Source organism: Molothrus aeneus, chromosome 3 (genome assembly GCF_037042795.1).
Source record: "Molothrus aeneus isolate 106 chromosome 3, BPBGC_Maene_1.0, whole genome shotgun sequence".
Taxonomy (NCBI): Eukaryota; Metazoa; Chordata; class Aves; order Passeriformes; family Icteridae; genus Molothrus; species Molothrus aeneus.
In genome coordinates, this window is record NC_089648.1 from 55209173 (window position 1) to 55227520 (window position 18348).

Here is an 18348-nt window from a genome sequence, read left to right on the forward strand (position 1 = left end):
TCCTTACAGTTCAAAGCAGTGTTGCAGTGATGCATAAAGAATTTATTTAAATATTACCTCAAGACTTCTAAAATTCTGTATTTACAGTGTGTCTAAAACAAAAATTATTTTATTCTGAATACACTTAAAAGGCAACAGGCAACTTCTTTGTCCTATTTTGTGGAAAGATCAGAAATAGAATTAAGTGATCAGCATGAGGATGTTCAAGGTAACAAAAGATGAAGTGCCAAAGGCCACTGAGACCTGAGAAAGCAAGAAGGCAAGAGCTTGCTAAAACTACCTAAAGAAATGACAGATGTATTTCTTTCATGACATAATCTACAGAATAAATCAATAGCTAGCAACAACCAGAAAGAGTATTTTTCAAGACTTGTACAAATATATACATAACAGATACAGGATGAAAGCAGCCACAGAGTTTACTAGGGGCAGATAAGAAATACATCACAAGGTTAAAAGTTAGAGGTGCCTTACTGTGATGATGAGATTACAAAAGGAGTTGAGCAAACTCCTGAATTTTGGTTGCAAAAAACTTTACTCCTCCCTAAAATTTCTGTTGAAGTATAAATTTCACACTGAGTGACCTTACAAACCTTAAAATAAATAAAAGTCATAACAACCTCTACACCAAATTTCAATGCTTATTCTAGGGAAAAAAAGAAAAGGCTACAGAGTGTGCACATCACTATCAGATTTTATGAAGAGTGATATCTAGAAACCAACAGCATATGTTCAAATTTATTCTTGTATTACTTTGATTTTGAGATGATGGTTTTCGTTTTGAAAGAACTAGATCATGCTTCAAAAAAACCACAGAAATGTTATAAAAGGTGGCTCATACACTTGCCAGAGAAGAAGAAAAAATATATTCTTCTTTTTTACACTTGCAAAAAAGAAGAATATATTTTTGCATTGAAAAGAAACATGAAAACCAAACAAAAATCCTAGCTGCTGTAAATTGTTTAAACTGAAGATTAAAAAACATGGGTACAATATCCAAGTTGCCTATAAAGAGATGAGCAATAATATTCAAATAAAGAAAAGCAATAGAAACAGTGCCTTTATAATTCCCAACACAGCTTTTGTGAACTAACCCCAAATTTGAGAAATCTGCATGAGAATTTTGACGGCAACAGATAAGACATAAAAGTATGTGATGACTAAGTGCAATATTTTATAAAATACAATTTTCCCCTTTCTGAGCATCACTTCTGAGCACAGACTTTAGAGGAAAAAGACACAGAATATTTGGCCTCAGATAAAACTGAATTGAAACCAAAACAGTAAAACTGGCTTCTACTGATGCATAGATCAGTAGTAGTGCAAGTGTTTCCTTGGAGGGCTGTGAAGCAGAGAGAGGGAAGGAAAAGATTTTTCTTTGCACTCTGCATCTCCTACTTTTTACAAAACCCAATGGATCCACAAAGATATGAGAAGCTGATAGGAAAACAGCATGGTTTTTCATCTTCTGAATTAGATTGCTGCTTCTTAAGATGTAGATTTTAGAAGCTAGGATTAAAATGCAAGGAAACATAAGCACTCCAGCTCTTTCAAAATGGTGAGACACCACCACCTCCATAAAAACAGCCTGGGGCTATGTTGTTTATAGACCCAAATACTCTCATTTCTAGAGGGAAAAAAAAAGCCAGATCCAAAACTTTACATCTGGTCTTTCAAGTGGTCAACAGCAGGAATAACTACCTGAGCAGCCACGGATCAGCCCTACTGGAAAGAAGACTTGGGGGAAGAAGTAGTGAAAAATAAAATCAGGACACTTCTCCCCCAGCCTCCTCACCTGCTCAAATCCTGTCTCCTTTGTTTTCTGATGTCTTCACCAATCTGATAAAAACAGTGAAGTAAAAAACCACTTCCTCTGCATTTGAACTTTTTGGGAGATATTACTTATGCATTATTTCAGAAATTCTAGACACACCTTCTGGACACAACAATTCATTTTATCTGAAGCTGAAAGCAAAGAAAAAAGATGCAAATAGTCCAATAGGCATATCTTGTGCCTCCCATGGTTCTTAACCAGGTTTGGTGTCAATAGCATTCCTTAAAAGCTAAACAAACTTTTTTTAGGTTTTCATACCTGACACAACTGAGAATGAAGTTTTCATTTCTCTGTATACTCAATCCTCCAAGTATCTAATATACAATTCCTACAGCTCACTCCAAATCCTGGATCTGATTCACAAAGCTGTTTAAGGAATCAAGTTCCTATTTCCAATTCAGAACAGGTAAACTTCTTATAAAAGAATTAGGGGCTTTGACACTTGCACACCAATTAAGCTTGTGAAAGCCCAAAGATCATTAGATTTCCACTAACTCACTGTCAGAGGAAAGAAGTAGGGCTCTGAATCAATTGTATACAGATGTTCAACTTTTCTGGGTTCCTTCCTGGAATTGATCACAGGTATTCCTGAAAATAATGCTCCTTCCATCTATCCAGCAGCCATCAGGGCAGGTATGCTCCCCAGGACAGCACAGATCACAGAGCATAAAATAAATTATACACGACACAGGAAAGGCAAACTTAGATGAAAATCCAAAATACTTTCAAAGCAACTTCCAGTGGAGCAATCTCTGAAGTCTATCAAGACTGGAAATGAAAGCCAACACCAGATGACAAGGAAAGTGATTGAAAGTAACTACTATGAAATGAATAAAGGCTACACAGACTGAAGGGCAGAGAAAAACCCTTTTCTTTAAAAGGAAAATAATGAAGTACTTGCAACTTCCCTTCAATTGAAACTATAGTCTCTAACAAAATAATAATACTTTCTGTAATTTCAGTCCTATAACCAAACTAAACCTTAAACCATAATGTGCGAAGAGCTGCAACTCCTTTTGTTTGAAGTGAACACTGTACACAATGTTTCTGACGAGCCAGAGAACAAAATCTCACTAGCTGACAGATCATTTACATAAGCAAATATGAAGCTATTTATTTTTTTCTTTTGGTTCCAGAACTACTGAAAGCGAACAGTATGGCACAGCAAGTAAGCTGAGACGAAGTCTTATTTAAAAAAAAATAGTGACATATTTATTTAATATTTTTCATATCTGCTGAAATACTGATCTTGAGCATATATTCTGATTTAGCTTCACATAAAAATATGGTATGTGTCCATCAGAATTCTACCTCGCTGTAAAAGCCAAAAAGCAATTAAGTCTTCAAAATACTGTACAATGAGCACCACATTTTGGCAAAGAGTTCAACATATTCCATTACAGAGGATAGACATTTAATCCATTACTCTTGTGGAAAGAGTCTTCTCAATTCATGAAATATTCAATTTATCTTTTTTCTATTATTCCTAGCCTGTCTCCGCATATGGTTTATATCTGCCAGTGTGTATGTTAGGTTTTACTATTGTATTATGATAAATATATTGCATATAAAGTCAAAATTAAGAGCAATTGTATTTTTGTGAAGTATTTTGTGTGTACATCTGGAAACAAATCACAGAGAAAGCTTTAGAGGTTTTGGTTCACATGGATTTCAAAAAACTAAAGACTACTGTCAAATATTTAAACTTGCATAAATTCAATCTGTGTAGGACATAAACATGAACCCCAGATTTTTTTTTTTAAGATAGGTAGAAGTGACCCGTTATTCAGGCTGTGTGGTATTTCTCATTATAAAAGCGCCTTTTAAGTTTCTTAGAACTATATGCAATTGCAGTTCTTTGGGCTAAAATGTTCCATGTCAATGGACGATGATAGATTCAAGCTTTTGAACTTGATTTTGTTTTACAAAAATAGAAGTCAAAATTATTGAACCTGGATTGAGAGCATTCTAGCATCTTGTACAGTGCTCTCCCTTTGTTCAGCTGTCTTGAAATCTTCCCTTACTGAACTGTAGAGCTTTATCTCTTCACTGACCCTGACCTGAAAGGAGGACGGAAATTCAGGAGCAAAATTGCTTCACATCAAACCTCTTGATGTGTGTGAAAATTTTCCCAAGAAATAATCCTTGGATTATATCAACAGAGGCAGCACAAGCTGCAGGGGAAGAGTAGAGACTGCATTTAAAGTCTAGAAATGGTAGGTTTAGTTGCAAGCTACTCAAACAAGACTGACCACCTGTGGGAAGAAACCAGCAAAGGTTTCTTTCCACAGAAGAAGAAGAAACAATTTCATTGTTTCTTGCTACATGAAAATGCTAGCAAGAAAGAACAGAAATTTATCTTCTTCATGCATATGAATTATGACTTGTTATGGTTTTTGATTATACTTCTCCTGCTGTTGTTTCCAGAGGATTCAACTTTATACAGTAGACTTTCACCAGTGTAGTATGGTTTTTCATAAGATCTCTCCCCCTGTACAAAGTAAGCATTATTTAATTTGGTACAGAAATCATAGAGACCCCACTGCTAATTTCTTTTGACATTTTTTAATCCCAATACCACAGCATCTGACTTCTTCAGCAACATTAGTAAGTCTTCAGAAATAAACAATTGTTCCTGTTTTTCAAAAGAGAAACCTGCACACACAAGAATCAAGCTCAAAAATATTCACCAATTTTGGATGCTCAACCTGAGACAACAGAAAATAATTTCTCCTGGTTCAAAGTGCTTGATGGAGTTTCACTCTTTCCATAAATTTCAGTTGTTAAGCTCCCTAGTATTAAACCAGACTGAGGAACGCCTAACTCCTTATGTACTGCAATAATCAGTTTGTGTGGACAGAGCACCTCATGAATGTTTTGCTAAGAACAGAGGAATAGAGCTCTCCAAAGAGATGCTTTACATCCTTAACCATGAAATCATATTCCTCTTATTCCCATAGTTCTCATACTCTTTTTAACACACTGCACAACAAAAGAGGTAGGAGTTCCTGCACTTCTCAATCATGACATGCACCCAAGTCTTCCCTGTGCATGGTATGGAAAACCTCCAGAAGGAAAAGAATGCAGCAGCATAGCTGCAGATGCTCATAACACATGTCCTTCAGACTCTGATGACTTTTTCTTTCTGGGCAGGTTTTTTTGTTTTTTTTTTATAATACAAAACACTGCTTTAAAGAACAACTAAAAACATATGTTCAGTACAAGAAAAACTATCAAATGATTGAGACACTAAGCATAGGAAGTTTGTTTTAAAAAAAGCCAAAGAAAACTGAATTAGTAATAGACATTTTGCTGAGAACTACTTTCATTTTAGGGACACGGTGGAAAAGTTCTAAAATTCTTTTGCCCCAGTGGAAAAGCCATTTCTTTCATTCATCAAGCTGATTAGCATTAAGTGTTAGTAGGTCAAATATTTTTCAGTGCTAATAAATAAAAGTACCTTCATACAAAAGAAGTGTCAAAATTAAAATCGCATACTACAAATGCAGTTTTAATTCTAACACTAAATAATTTTAAAGTATTTGCATATGCTTTATAATGTAACTTATTCCCCATTCCTTCCCCACTTGGCCCAGACAAAGTTATACAATTGAAAAGCAAAAGCAAAACTTCAACAGCTAGAATATTAAATCCAGTTCTTCATGTCTCCTGCATAATTGGGAATAGATTATTTACTTTGAATTTTAATGACGACTGAAGTTGAAATTTTTAACCTTATCTTAATTTCACTCTTAAATCCAGGCACTCTAGATATCACGTTTTCATTTCTTTATTAAACTGGAATCCACTAAGGCTGTGAAGGTGCTCCTGACTTGCAGATTTGCTATCTTTGCTGACAGGGCAGGATACTCATTGCTTTACTCATTCATTACTCAGTAAATTTGAGCAGATGTTCACAAAACAGGGAGAAACAGGAGAAAACATACAGAGCCTGCATGATACAGGCAGCCATCAGAGATGGGCTGGCATCAGACTGTTCCTGGCATGCAGCTGATGACAAACATCAGCTGGTAGCTTCTGGCTGCACTAGAACCTGCCACACACAACCTCACGTGACCTTCCAACCACTGTTCAATGACTCACGGCCCAGATACAAGGGATAGAATGTGATTTAAAGAAAAAACATACTGCTTTTTTTCAGAAGCTGAAATAGGGAATGAGGAAACAGCAACTAGTGAAGGTAAAGAAAAAAATAAATATCTAATGACAGATAAACCTGTCCCAAGCACTACCAGCAACCTTTGAATTAAGAACAGCTTGTTTCCATTCTGATTCAGTGGTACAGGCATTCATGTGGTAACTATCACTGCAACATCTGAGCAGACTCTAAAAGCACAGTAGCAAACATTACCAGCTCTCTCAAATAAGAGCCCACACTTTGACTCCCTCCAGCACTGAATTGTTTGCCTTAAGAATTGCAGAAAATGATCCAAGTAGGTTATGGAGACCAGAGGCTTTCTGAGCCAGATGTTACCAGAGTTGAAGAAATGAGTTCTACATCTTGTTCTCATTCTCAAGCAGGTTTTGGCCCAGAAGATGATCTTACTTTGATATCTGACTGTGCTGTTCAAAGCAAAATCTTTGGCATGTACCTGCCTTTTTAATGCTTCAAGAGGCAAAACAAACATGTCTGAGGTTATTCACAGGTCTCTACAGCACTGAACATACCAAATCCTCTGCTGTTACTGGTTGTCCTTTCTTGTCATTAGCCACCACCATTCTCCCCAGTCTTTCTTTCATATCTTGAAGGCTGGTGGTAAGTGCCAGGATGGCCATAATCTCACTTGCAACAGCAATATCAAACTGAGCCTGTAAAGTAGAAATGAGAATCATGAACCAAATCAAAGTCAGCTGAAATACTCACAGGGGATCATCAGGAATAAACTCGGGAAAGATAAATTTCACACTGACATTCAAACAAGTTCTAAATGGTAACTTACAGCTTTTGAGATTACTTAACGTAGAGTAACTTTACATACAGACTGGGCAATGAGCTGTGGGAAGGAAGAGCTGCAAAAAGGCACCTGGGGGTCCCGGTAGTGGCAAGTTGAACATGAGCCAGCAGTGCCCTGGCAGCCAGGAGGGCCAGCCCTGTCCTGGGGGCATCAGGCACAGCATGGCCAGCCAGGCAAGGGAGGGATTGTCCTGCTCTGCTCTGAGCTGGGGCAGCCTCACCTCCAGAGCTGGGGGCAGTTCTGGTGCCCTGATACAAGAAAGACATAAAAAATATGGGAAAGCATCCAAAGGAGGTCTAGAAAAATGGTGAGAGACCCTGAGGGGATACCATATGAGGAGCAGCTGAGGTCACTTAGCCTGGAGAAGAGGAGACCAAGGGGAGACCTCATCGCAGTCACAGTTTCCTCATGAGAGGAAGAGGAGGGGCAGGCACTGATCTCTTTTCTCCTGACAGGACCGAAGAAAATGGCCTGAAGTTGTGCCAGGGGAAGTTTAGACTGGATATTAGAAAAAGGTTCTTCACCCAGAGGGTGGTTGTGCAGAGAGTCCCAGGGAAGTGATCACAGACTCAAGCCTGACAGACTTCAAGAAGAATTTGGACAATGCTCTCAGGCATAAGGTGTGACTCTTGGGGATGGTCCTGCACAGGGCCAAGTCTGACTTTGATGTATCCCTTTTAACTCAAGATGTTGCATGATTCTGTGAACTTCAAACACTTTATATTCCCTGGTTAATATTCTACACTACATTTATTTGAGGACCAGTGTTGCAGACTGTTTAGCCCCTTGGCTCACATTATCCTTAGAGAAGCTCCCTGAAGGATCAAGAATTTTCTTTTTGTGGCAGAAACAGGAAATCATCAGATGTCTTTTGAGCTTTACTGGCCTGAGCAAAGGAACACTGCATTGTGGAGGGTTTTTTAATTATTTTTTTTCTGTAAGGATCTCCAACAGGTTTTTATTCTGCTTTCAAAAACATTCTTGTTACATTTGATCATTCTTTTTCTACTTAAGCTCAAAATTTAGAGTCTATGCTGTTAAGTCTTGTGCTTGACCTATGAAAACATAAAATATATCTCTGCTTTTTTTTTTTTAATTACATGAACAAATATGTAAGCCAAAAAGCACAAAGAATTATATGTGGCATCAGTTCTATTGCTCTTGTAGAAACACACCCATACTGTGCAGCATTTCAGCACAACATAAGCAATAGTTTTTACTTTTCTTGAAGAGTATAGATTAGTAGTACTTGTACTTATGCACTATTAGTAAAGCTCAGGCCACATGCTGTCAGAACATAAACAGAGAAGAACAGAAAAGCCACTAATGCATTATGTGATAGGAATGTAGTGTTGGCAGTGATCAAGAACTGCAATTTCTTTGGTAATCTCTCCATCTCCAGCAATTAAGGACTACATAAAGTTTAGTAATTGACATCCTACTGCTATCTATGTAAGAAAAAAGCCCTGGACTGCTTCTATCAGACCTCTGGCAGATGTATCCCATACTAATACCAAAGGAATCTGTTCAAATTGAGAGCTTTGTCTGTTTTTAAGAAGCATCTACATAGAACATACCCCCTACCACTCTTGTGCATTTGCCTAGTACTTTAAGAGCTTCTGCCCTTTTTAAATCCATGTTCCTGCTTTTAGTTTTTGACAGCTACAGCCCAGAGCAGCCCTATTCAGACTGACCTCTAGGTACCCACTTGTTTAGTCAAAACATCTGAAGACACCTGAGCACTCTTCTGCTGTGGACATAGGGAGAGAGTCCTACATACCACGGAAAAGAAAAATAGTTCTGTAACTGAGATTTTCAGCATAGTGATTCAAGTGAAATGGTGAAATCACAAACCAGATTTTCTGCATTCTTTGGAAGCAGTTCTAAATGCAATGAACTTTGTTAGAACTGTGATGACATGGATTCCACTATCTTTTCTGAATTTGAGAATGTCCTCAGTAAGTCATTGCAGCATATGTAATACAAGAAATAAGCCTGAGAAACCTATGTCCAACCCATATGGTGAAATACTTCTGATTTACCAGAAAGTTTATTGGAGGACCCCAAAAAAGTATTTATTATTGTTTCTTTATAAAACCAAAAGGACAGGAAAAACATTTCAGGTAGATGCTGAAAGAGTGACATAAAATTTAATTGAAGAAACAGGCACAAAAGACTGTAGTAGCAGGTGCTATTTTAACTCTAAATAACCTTTATACACCTATGAAGTGCTGACAGAAGTCTTAGCTGCAAAGTCAGTTTTTTATTGATGAAAGGATCCACCCACATGGATTCAATTGCAGGATGAAGGGCATGAGTCATGTAATACTCTTCAGAAACCACAGCATCCCTGTTCATTAAAATGCAGACTTTTGTGCCTGCTGTGCTCTGCCATTTTACACAGGTGTCATTGATTTTAAGAGTGCTAGAACATCACTCCAAATATTTATAAAATGCATCTGTTAACCATGAAGCCCTGTTTTCTCTGGATCTCTAGGTAGGCTCTGAAATGAGTTTTCCTAACTGCTAACTCTATTTCTTGAGTCACTAAGTCCATATTAAAATGTGAATGGATATGCATCAGTCCAACATCTCAAAACTGAAAGCATTAATTTTACCTGAAAAAGTACAGAAGCAATGTTTGACAGCAATATTGTCGAGTACTACTCTATAATAAAATAAGTCACATTTAACTCAGTAGTACAATTACAGTGGTAAAACACAATAAGGCTGGCAGAACCCAGCTTAAGACTAATAATCATATTGAGTCACTGAAACAAATCTAAAAGTATGAAAAGGTCTCAAGTGTTAAAGGAACTCACACCAAACATAATGTTTTGTAGTCCCAGCCCTTTATCAGAAATGACTATTAGCTAATATTGAATTTCCTGTGAGCTGCAGACAGAAAAAAAATCTATTTGTGCATTCAAACCCAAAGTAAGTGAGAGTTTCTAGTGGAAGGCGTCCCTGTTTAGGGCAGAATTGCTGGAACTGGATGATCTTTCAGATCCCTTCCAACCCAAACTGCTCAAGGATTTTATGATTTCTCTTTGAAGTTCTTCTCTCCAATTTGGCTTTGCTTTACCTGCTGCAAAAAACACAGCACTATGTTTTGGTCTCTTTATTTAGGCATACGTAAAAGAAAATGTTGAAGAAATTGTAAAGAAAAATTAAGGCTAGAACTTCCAAAAATGTGAAAGCCTTATCTCTACCACAAGAGCTGTTCACATCAAAATAGTCAGAACCTCATGAATTTCATGATCCAAAATGTTAAATTACAGGATCTTCATCAAATTAAGAGCCACACCACATCAGCACAATGAATTTACTCCTCCTGAGGCTGCTGTTCCATGCTGGGCTGTTCCAGAAATTCATTTACCTACATTACACCAGGAACACTTGTTCAGGTGGTGTTGGAAAAGTCTGGATTTCAATTTATCAGTAAGTTCTTTAACAAACTTCCATAATCCCCATTACTCAACCTAGTAATGCAGGTTAGCTTTTTACACCACTGAAAAGTATGCACATACTCATTTGCTGAACTATCCCTTCAAGCCCACACAGCAAAAGCAAGCACATGCTCAAAGTTCTTACAGCTCAGCTTCCAAAGCCAAGATGCATGACAGGCAAATGAGAACTCTGAATAAAAAGCTTATTTTAAAATAATTTTTAAAATGAAATATAAATGTAATTTGAATTATGTATGTCCTACATAAATTGTTACAGAGATTTAAAAAAGAAATTAAAAGTCATACAAATTAACTTTATGAGGGCATAAAGGCATCTTGTCATAGGACAATGTTAAACCCCCGACACATGCAGTTTTTAAAGTGCTTTCGACACATTGTAGAATATGCATTGATTTCTGCTTCTGAAAATTCAGATTCACTTACTCATTAACACGATCAGTTTCACTGCAAGATGACCATACAACAGCAACAGACATCATTATTGCAATTCAAAGTATGCTGAAAGAACTACAGAAACCCTCAGCCTCTAATGCAAAGTCTGTCCAGAATGTGATTTATTAATGCCTTTACATACCTGACGGACAAATCCCTTCTCCGTGTTTGCCTGCCCAACTGTTATTCTGCGCAGGAATCTGTCATTTGTATCCACCACTGAAATAAGGGAATGGCAAAAGCAAAACATGTTAACAAGGCCTCAGGAACAAGGGTTTTTCCAGGCGTACCTGTATTCTTTGAGATTCAACACATATGAGATTCAACTGCTCCAACAGCATAACCAGATGGCCACACTTCTGCACATCAGCACTGGCACTGACTTGGTTGCTCCCTTCTAGTTGATACCATTTCATGACAGGTTGAAACAACTCAAATACAGTTTATTTGAACAGCATTTGAAGCTAACAGATTCTTAGTATTCTAACATACTATTTAGCATTTTACCTACATGAGAAAAATCAGTCTTAGTAGATACAAAGCACCAGATCTACTTCAAATTGCCTGCTTCATTGCTGATTTGTTAAGAACTGACTTTAAGACTGCATGATGTTGGTCAGATTTGGTCAGTTCCTATTTTGAAGGATGATCATGCTGTCAGATTGGTTCTTCCAGACAAGTATCTTCCACACACATCACAGTAACTAACTAACTCCATACTCAGCTGCACAGCATGAGGATGATCAGAGGGCTGGAGCACCTGTTATGAAGACAGGCTGAGAGAGTTGGGGCTGTTCAGCCTAGGGAAAAGAAGGCTCTTGGGAGACATTATAGCATCTCCCAGTACCTAAAGGGTCCAAAGAGGGACTTTTTACAAGGGCATGTAGTGATATGACAAGAGGACATGTCATTTCCTACAGAATGAAAAAATATACTGTCTTTTTCTTAGGCTCTGTAGTCCTAGACATGCTTATGTTTGCACCAAACCTAAAACAAGGGGTGCAAGGTACTAGCTGGCAATGAACTCAATCTTCTGGTAGATTTGAGTCCTGTTCATTTATAAGTGGAGACTCCAGAGAAGCTGTCAGCACTCAAGGTGAGCTCCTTCCACTTTTCCCGCTGCTTTTGGAAATTAAAAAAAGTTCTCTCTTCACAGAAAAAGATGACATAATTACCCAAGAACAAGAGGGACTTTGAATGTTAATTAAACCCCAGTTCAGGGCTGTGAGTGAGCTGGGAGAAAACCAAGATTTAAGTCACTTTCCCCCTTCCTGGGCATTTCCCTTGGGGCTGTTGTAAATACCACACATATCTTTTTCCCTCTGCTCAGTCTTTAGGCCCCTAATTTCTTCAGGAATCTCATTTAAGGGATGATGCAACACAGATTCGGCCAACTCATTTTGCTTTCTATATATTCACAGCCATACTCTAAAACACTACACTGCTGGCAGGAATTGCAGAACAGAGCCTGGTAGATGGAAGCTGTAGCCTTGCACCAAGCTGTGGTACCATATGGCACAATGAAGCCATATGGCAAGCTGATTTCTCCTGCACAGACTTCTCCCTTCTCTTCCTTGGAAGCTCAGTGTCACACCTAAGCAGACCTAAATGTCTTCCCTGTCTACACAGGCACTCCTAAGGGCAGGAACTTACCTTCCCACCAGCCTGGACAGCCAGTGAGCTGATTTTTTATCTGCACCTTCCTCATGAAATCATGTAACCTAAACACCCTTACCATGAAATTGTAACTGCTCCTGCAACTCCTGGTCACTGAGATAAACTTACTGTGGTCACTGTGACTAATTCTCACTGTGGTCACTCACTCTCCAACAAGTTTCCAATAGCTGCACTAAGTAGTAATAAAATAAGAAATAACTGGTTTTGCCATAAAAACGAATTTTCCTTCTCCAAATCTTCCCTCTTCTTTACCCAAAGTAAAGCTTTCACTAAGATTTAGGTTCAAATAAGTGTTAGGTTTAATGTATCCACTTCCTTATCCTCTAGAGATGTAAACAGAATCTGACTATCAGGGAAAGACAAAGAAGGGGGAAGCTTTCCCACTTTTCAGTATATTGTATGTTTTCAAGTTAGTGTAAGCTGACCATGAACTGAAAGTTTGTGATACTTCTATGGAAACAGGTCCTGACTAAAATTAATTTTCAGAAGATGTGATAGCTTAGCTCTTTTTCCTTACAAATTTCCTGGTATGTAACAAGCTTCATAGACATATGGACTGCAGAAACAGTCCTAAATAAAACATTCTCCAAGTTATCTAAACCATTCCTAAATCCAGGGGTTTTTTTCTAAAATGTTTAAGGTATGTACATCATATAGAGCTGTGTGGAACAGAAATTTCACTAACATCGTTTGAGATTAATTAAATAACTCCCTTGAGGTTAACAGCTGTTGAGCAATGTTGCCTTCTCCCAAACCCATGCTGATAAAAAAGAGGAGTCATATTACACTAAACATTTATATTACTTCTTTATCCTAATACAGGTCTCTTCCAGACACACTGTGTGACTAATAAAAAACATCTTACGCCACATCCCCAGAACCGTCTTGAGAAAAATACCCCAAGCCTGGGATGACATGCACACAAAGGGCACACCAAAGCATGGCCAAGACCTCTCCCTTCTCAATAGATTCACCCTTTTTTCTAAGCACCACAATACATTCCATTTAACAGTGATAACTTCATTGTTTGAGAACTAAGAAAGAAAATAAAATCCAGTGGTATTTATCTCAAAACTTTATGCAGAGTTTATTTCCCTAAAGAAGAAAAAGATAGGTATAGAAATTGAGGTAAACACTGAAATTTGACCCAGCACTACAACTGGAAAAAGCAGAGGGGAGTTGTCTAAAGGTATCAGAGTGGATATCAGTTTGCTTAGCAACAGCACCACATCTTTCATCTCTTTTTCCAAATGAAGCAAACAACTCAAGAGACTTCAAAAATCAGAAAAACACATAATCCCTTAAGCCTATTAAGTCTCTTGAGCTACCCAGGCGTCTGAGCTTGGGAGGATGAGGGACCAAAATCAAGAAGGATAAATTCAAATAATCTAGAACCATAACAGACACAGTTAAGAAAAGAATGGCTAAGATTTGAAAAATGCACAGAAAAAATACTTTCACATGTCTGGAGAGGTATTACCTAATGTGAGAGTGACTGGGAATGTCTTTAAACTGTCAAAGAAACCTATATTTCAGAATTCTAGCAAAGTCTCTTGAGTTATTGCAGATACTTGACCAAGTTTAAAGCAACATGCTGCACCTGCATTTTTTATGAACCCACACTTCCCACTTGCAAATTGGTTACTCTTGCTGTCAGCTCCGATTCAGGTGAAATTAAGCAAATTAGGAGATAAGTTATGATGAAATCCAAGATAAAGTGAGGCTTTCTGACTACATACCTCTTTGCCATGTTATGGTGGATGGGTCAATACCAAGGCGCACAAATTTGCTGATCTCCTCTTCTGTTAAAGTCTCAGGATCAGTCTTATTTATTCCCAGCCTCTACACACAAAAAGTTCAAGAAATGCAATGAAATGGCTTATTTGTTTCAAATGGTGTAGCTCTGGCTTATCAACCCCACATATGTAAGTGAGGTGTTTCAATCTTAGTAATCCTGTTTTAAGAAAAATGCAACCTGATCCCACAGTGATTTCTTTACAACTGACATCTTGTTAGATATAAGGAATCATTACACTGAGAATAATTCACAGCAAAATAATTCAATTATATTGGAAATTATGATTTATATATTTCAATGTTATAAAGCCAAATGTTTATTTACTCAGTTGCAGCTCATGTGAAGAGAAAAATCCATTTCAAATGTAGAGATAGTTGGTATTTCATGAATAAAGCAAACACTCCTCCTCTTTCCCTGACCTGTTTTCTGTAACAGCGTAAACAAGAACAAACTTAAAATATCCCAAAATTCCGATGGAACAATCTCTGAGCCTGACTCTGCCCTAGAGTCAAGCAGGTATCAGCCTCATTTTAGTTGACTGACATTCAACTGAGCAGCACAAAAGCTGAAAATGTTATGAGGACTCTTTTACCCCCCACCAAAACAGAAGCTGTCACTACCTCTATCCTTCTTTCCACCCCCCAATTCCAAGTGTGCACGTGGCAGCTGCCCATTGCCATCCCATGACTGAAACACGGTCAGTCAGAGCTCAGAAGCCAACAACAGACATGGAACTGGCCACAGAAGAACTGGAGCTGTCCTTAGGGGTCATATCTGAGAGGTTCATATTCTCTTTCTCCTACACTGGTGGGCTGTGTTCCTCTCTAGGTTTTTATCAGAATGGCACTCTCAAATCCAGACATGTTGAACACACATGAATTGCACAGGAAGCTCTTCTGGAAGCATTCAGGAAGCAAGATGGGATGCAAAAATACATTGAGCATACAAATGTATCCCTTGAAGGAAAAACGCTGTCAAACTGACATCAATAAAACCCCAGAAGTATATGCTATATTAGACTTTCAAAATCAGAAAATATTGCAAAACCAAAGAATGTGAGCTTTCAAATGTGCCTATACCATAATTGGAAAAGTATTTAAAAAACTCTGACTTTAATATTTCATCAGAAAAGACACAGCATTTAAAAACATTACTGGTTTATTTCAGGAGAAAAGAATAGCAAAAATGTTAGTTATAAAAATAATATCAGACCCAGATCCTATTACTCCAAGGATGATGCTTTCAGAAAAGAGTCTAGACTTGATATATTTATGAGAGTTTATACAAACTCAGTCCCATACATCAAGTAATTTTAAACAAGTTGTGTAAGAGAATACATTTCATGAAGAGGCACCATAATAGAGGGGAGACGGAATGCACAACTTACTCTCAGGCGGGCAAGCTGAATAGCAGAAAATCCTCTCACGCCATTAACCACTGGAACCAGCCTGTTATACAAAGACTAGAAAAACCACACAAGAAGTTGAAGGGAAAAGTTATAAAAAGCTAATGCTTTTTTTAATTTATTCCACCTAATTTCAGTAAGAACTTCCTAACCACATAAGTTGTGGACTTCTGATTAGAGACTTGAAAAACAATTCTGAGAAGGCAGCAGGCTTCTGAGCCATGTCTATGATTTAAGTCTAAAATCCAATTACCAGAAATCATTGGTTTTCTCTGTTTCAGAAAAAAAATTATATATTAATTTTGAAACTGGGAACCTTTTAAAACTTTAACCAAGATTCAAGAAAGTATTTAAACTACAATTATAATTTCCAAACTGGCCTAAAAATACATTGACCTAAATGTACATTGTGTACAGATGTACTAAGCAAAGGGTACAACCTTGCTCAGTTTTAATGCTGCAGACAACAAAAAGAAGCTCCTTCTTTGATCTTCTCCCTTCCCTTTAAAGCCCCAAGTTAAGATTTGTTTAAGGTAACAATATATTTAGCAGAGGGACAAGGATCTAGTTTATTTTCCCCATAACTCCTTCTTCTTAAGGTATATCATACTCAACCACACATCAGCAATAACAATTTGTAACTTTAAAATGAGTCTTCAAATTACTGAAAAGAATAGGACTAGAGGTAGGGAAAATATGCTTTATTACAGTATTTAGTACAGTCAGAAATAGTTGTCAATGTTCTGGGCACGGGATCCTTATCTTAAAGACTACCTTATGATAGCTATTTGCCAGAAAAATACATTGTATATGGAAAATTTCCCAACAGAAGATAAAATGGCTTCAGCAACACTTACTGTTCACATAGTGAAAATATAAAATGATAAACAACATGTTTTTCTCTGAAATGCAGTTTATTGAAAAACAAAAAATAAAAAATGTCATCTGGATAGGAGAAAATAATTCTCACCTTATCAGATTGAGTATTCTCATGCAAGATCCTAGCATCAATAGCAGCAGCCAGCAAATTATTTGCAGCAGTTATAGCATGAATATCTCCAGTCAAATGAAGATTGAACTAGAAGGGGGAAACAACAGGATCTTTTTATAAAAAAAATATATAATTCAATTCACTAAGACAAATTAGCAGCACAAATCATGGCTATCTCCTTGACACTGCAGCTCTGATTAGTCAGCTGTCAGGGCAGGCTAAAGAATTACAGGTGAAAGTACACTGGGCCATATGAAGGACTTGTTTTTATCTGAGTACATGGTAAACTACTCTAAGTGTAGCCAAACAAAGCCAAGAACATCTTCATTCTTTGCTAAATGACTCAAGAATAAGAAGCCAAGAGTTACAGTTCCACATCATGAATATGGAATCAGTTTAGCATTACTAACCACTAACTGGCCTGGAGCAGAGGTGTGCATTACTGCTAAATGTGCCCCAGAGCACAGCCTGCATCCTGGCTTAGGGGCCATAGCCCAGCTTTCTGTTAGCTGCAGGAGAACAGCCCCATATCTCACAGGCATGAACTTTGCTGATACAAAATTTGACAAACAATGTTTTGTGAAAACTCTGAAATGAGCATCCCAAATTAAGACTTGTGTTACACAGGTACTGTATTTTTTATGTGTCTGACAGAAGGAGTTGGAAGGTCAGTTTTAATGGCACTTCAGGGCTCACATTAGGACTCTGCTTGGACCAGCTGTGCCCCATCAAGGTGGTTTCTCACCAGTTCTAGCCATAGAGAGGTTTCACTGAGCTCTAAATTAGACTCTCTCAGGGTGAAACAGCCACACATTTCCAAACCAGCACTGTGAATGTCATAGAATCATTAGGGTGGGAAAAAACCTCCAAGATCATCAAATCAATCTTCAGCCATGAATACCACCATGCCCATTAAGCCATCTCACAGACTGCAAGCTGAGGCTGTCTCACCTCCTCCATGGGGATCACTTGAGCATATCCACCTCCAGCTGCTCCACCTGCACAGGGAAGCACACAGTCACATCAATTTTGGAAAAAACCAACCATCTTTAAACACACTAAGTGAAACACACAGAAATGATGACACATTTTTGGCTTTTTGATTTCTATTAGAAGATCAGTGATGTACCCAAATAAAGATGATTTCCTTAATCTTGCTGGCTTTTTTTTTTTTTCCCCCAGCAGATAGCAAAAAGGGAATTCTTGCTCTGAAATTAAAATCTACACATGATGATTGGTGCAGGCTCTGGCTACGTAAATCTGCTCCTGCCCAGATTTAGGACACAGTCATGCACATGCAGCTGCTGGGTGGAAAGACAAAGCAGTCACAAGCAAGCACTGCTTCCGAATGAAACCTTCACACCCTCGCCTGAGCACTCCTTCCTATGTACATGGTACAGGCAAAGAAATTTGCTGTTGCCTACACACAAGTTGAGTGGAGGGATTAAAGCACTCACATGCACCAGTCTTAGCTGAGAAGCACCAAGCACCAGGAGCCTTCCAGCTGAAACCAAACTTGTTAACTTAAACTTCAGCAAAGCAAAGCAGAGCAGCTGGGGGTGCTTGCCCAGTTAGGCACCAATTCAGCTGAGAAATGGCAAAAAAGAGATTGCATTACTTCCTATCATCAGCATTGAAGATGGGCTTGAAATCTGGCTGGGTCTTACCTGGCCCTCAGGCTCTTACAGGGTTTCTAGGCAAAAAGGCAGCAGCCCACGATTAGAGGCGACAGCTCAGGAGAACAGAGAGAAGAGGTTCAGACCTA

At 38.1% G+C, this 18348-nt stretch overlaps 1 protein-coding gene across 1 annotated transcript in view; it reads right to left on the minus strand.

Annotated features, from left to right (window-relative positions):
* MTHFD1L (methylenetetrahydrofolate dehydrogenase (NADP+ dependent) 1 like) overlaps positions 1-18348 on the minus strand; it is a 146670-nt gene that overhangs the window by 94200 nt on the left and 34122 nt on the right. The window contains exons 13-18 of the mRNA XM_066546968.1: positions 17535-17581; positions 16563-16670; positions 15575-15649; positions 14129-14231; positions 10855-10931; positions 6524-6664 (exon numbers count right to left, since the gene is read on the minus strand). Coding sequence (XP_066403065.1) covers positions 6524-6664; positions 10855-10931; positions 14129-14231; positions 15575-15649; positions 16563-16670; positions 17535-17581 — 551 coding nt within the window. The remainder of the gene's footprint in view (positions 1-6523; positions 6665-10854; positions 10932-14128; positions 14232-15574; positions 15650-16562; positions 16671-17534; positions 17582-18348) is intronic.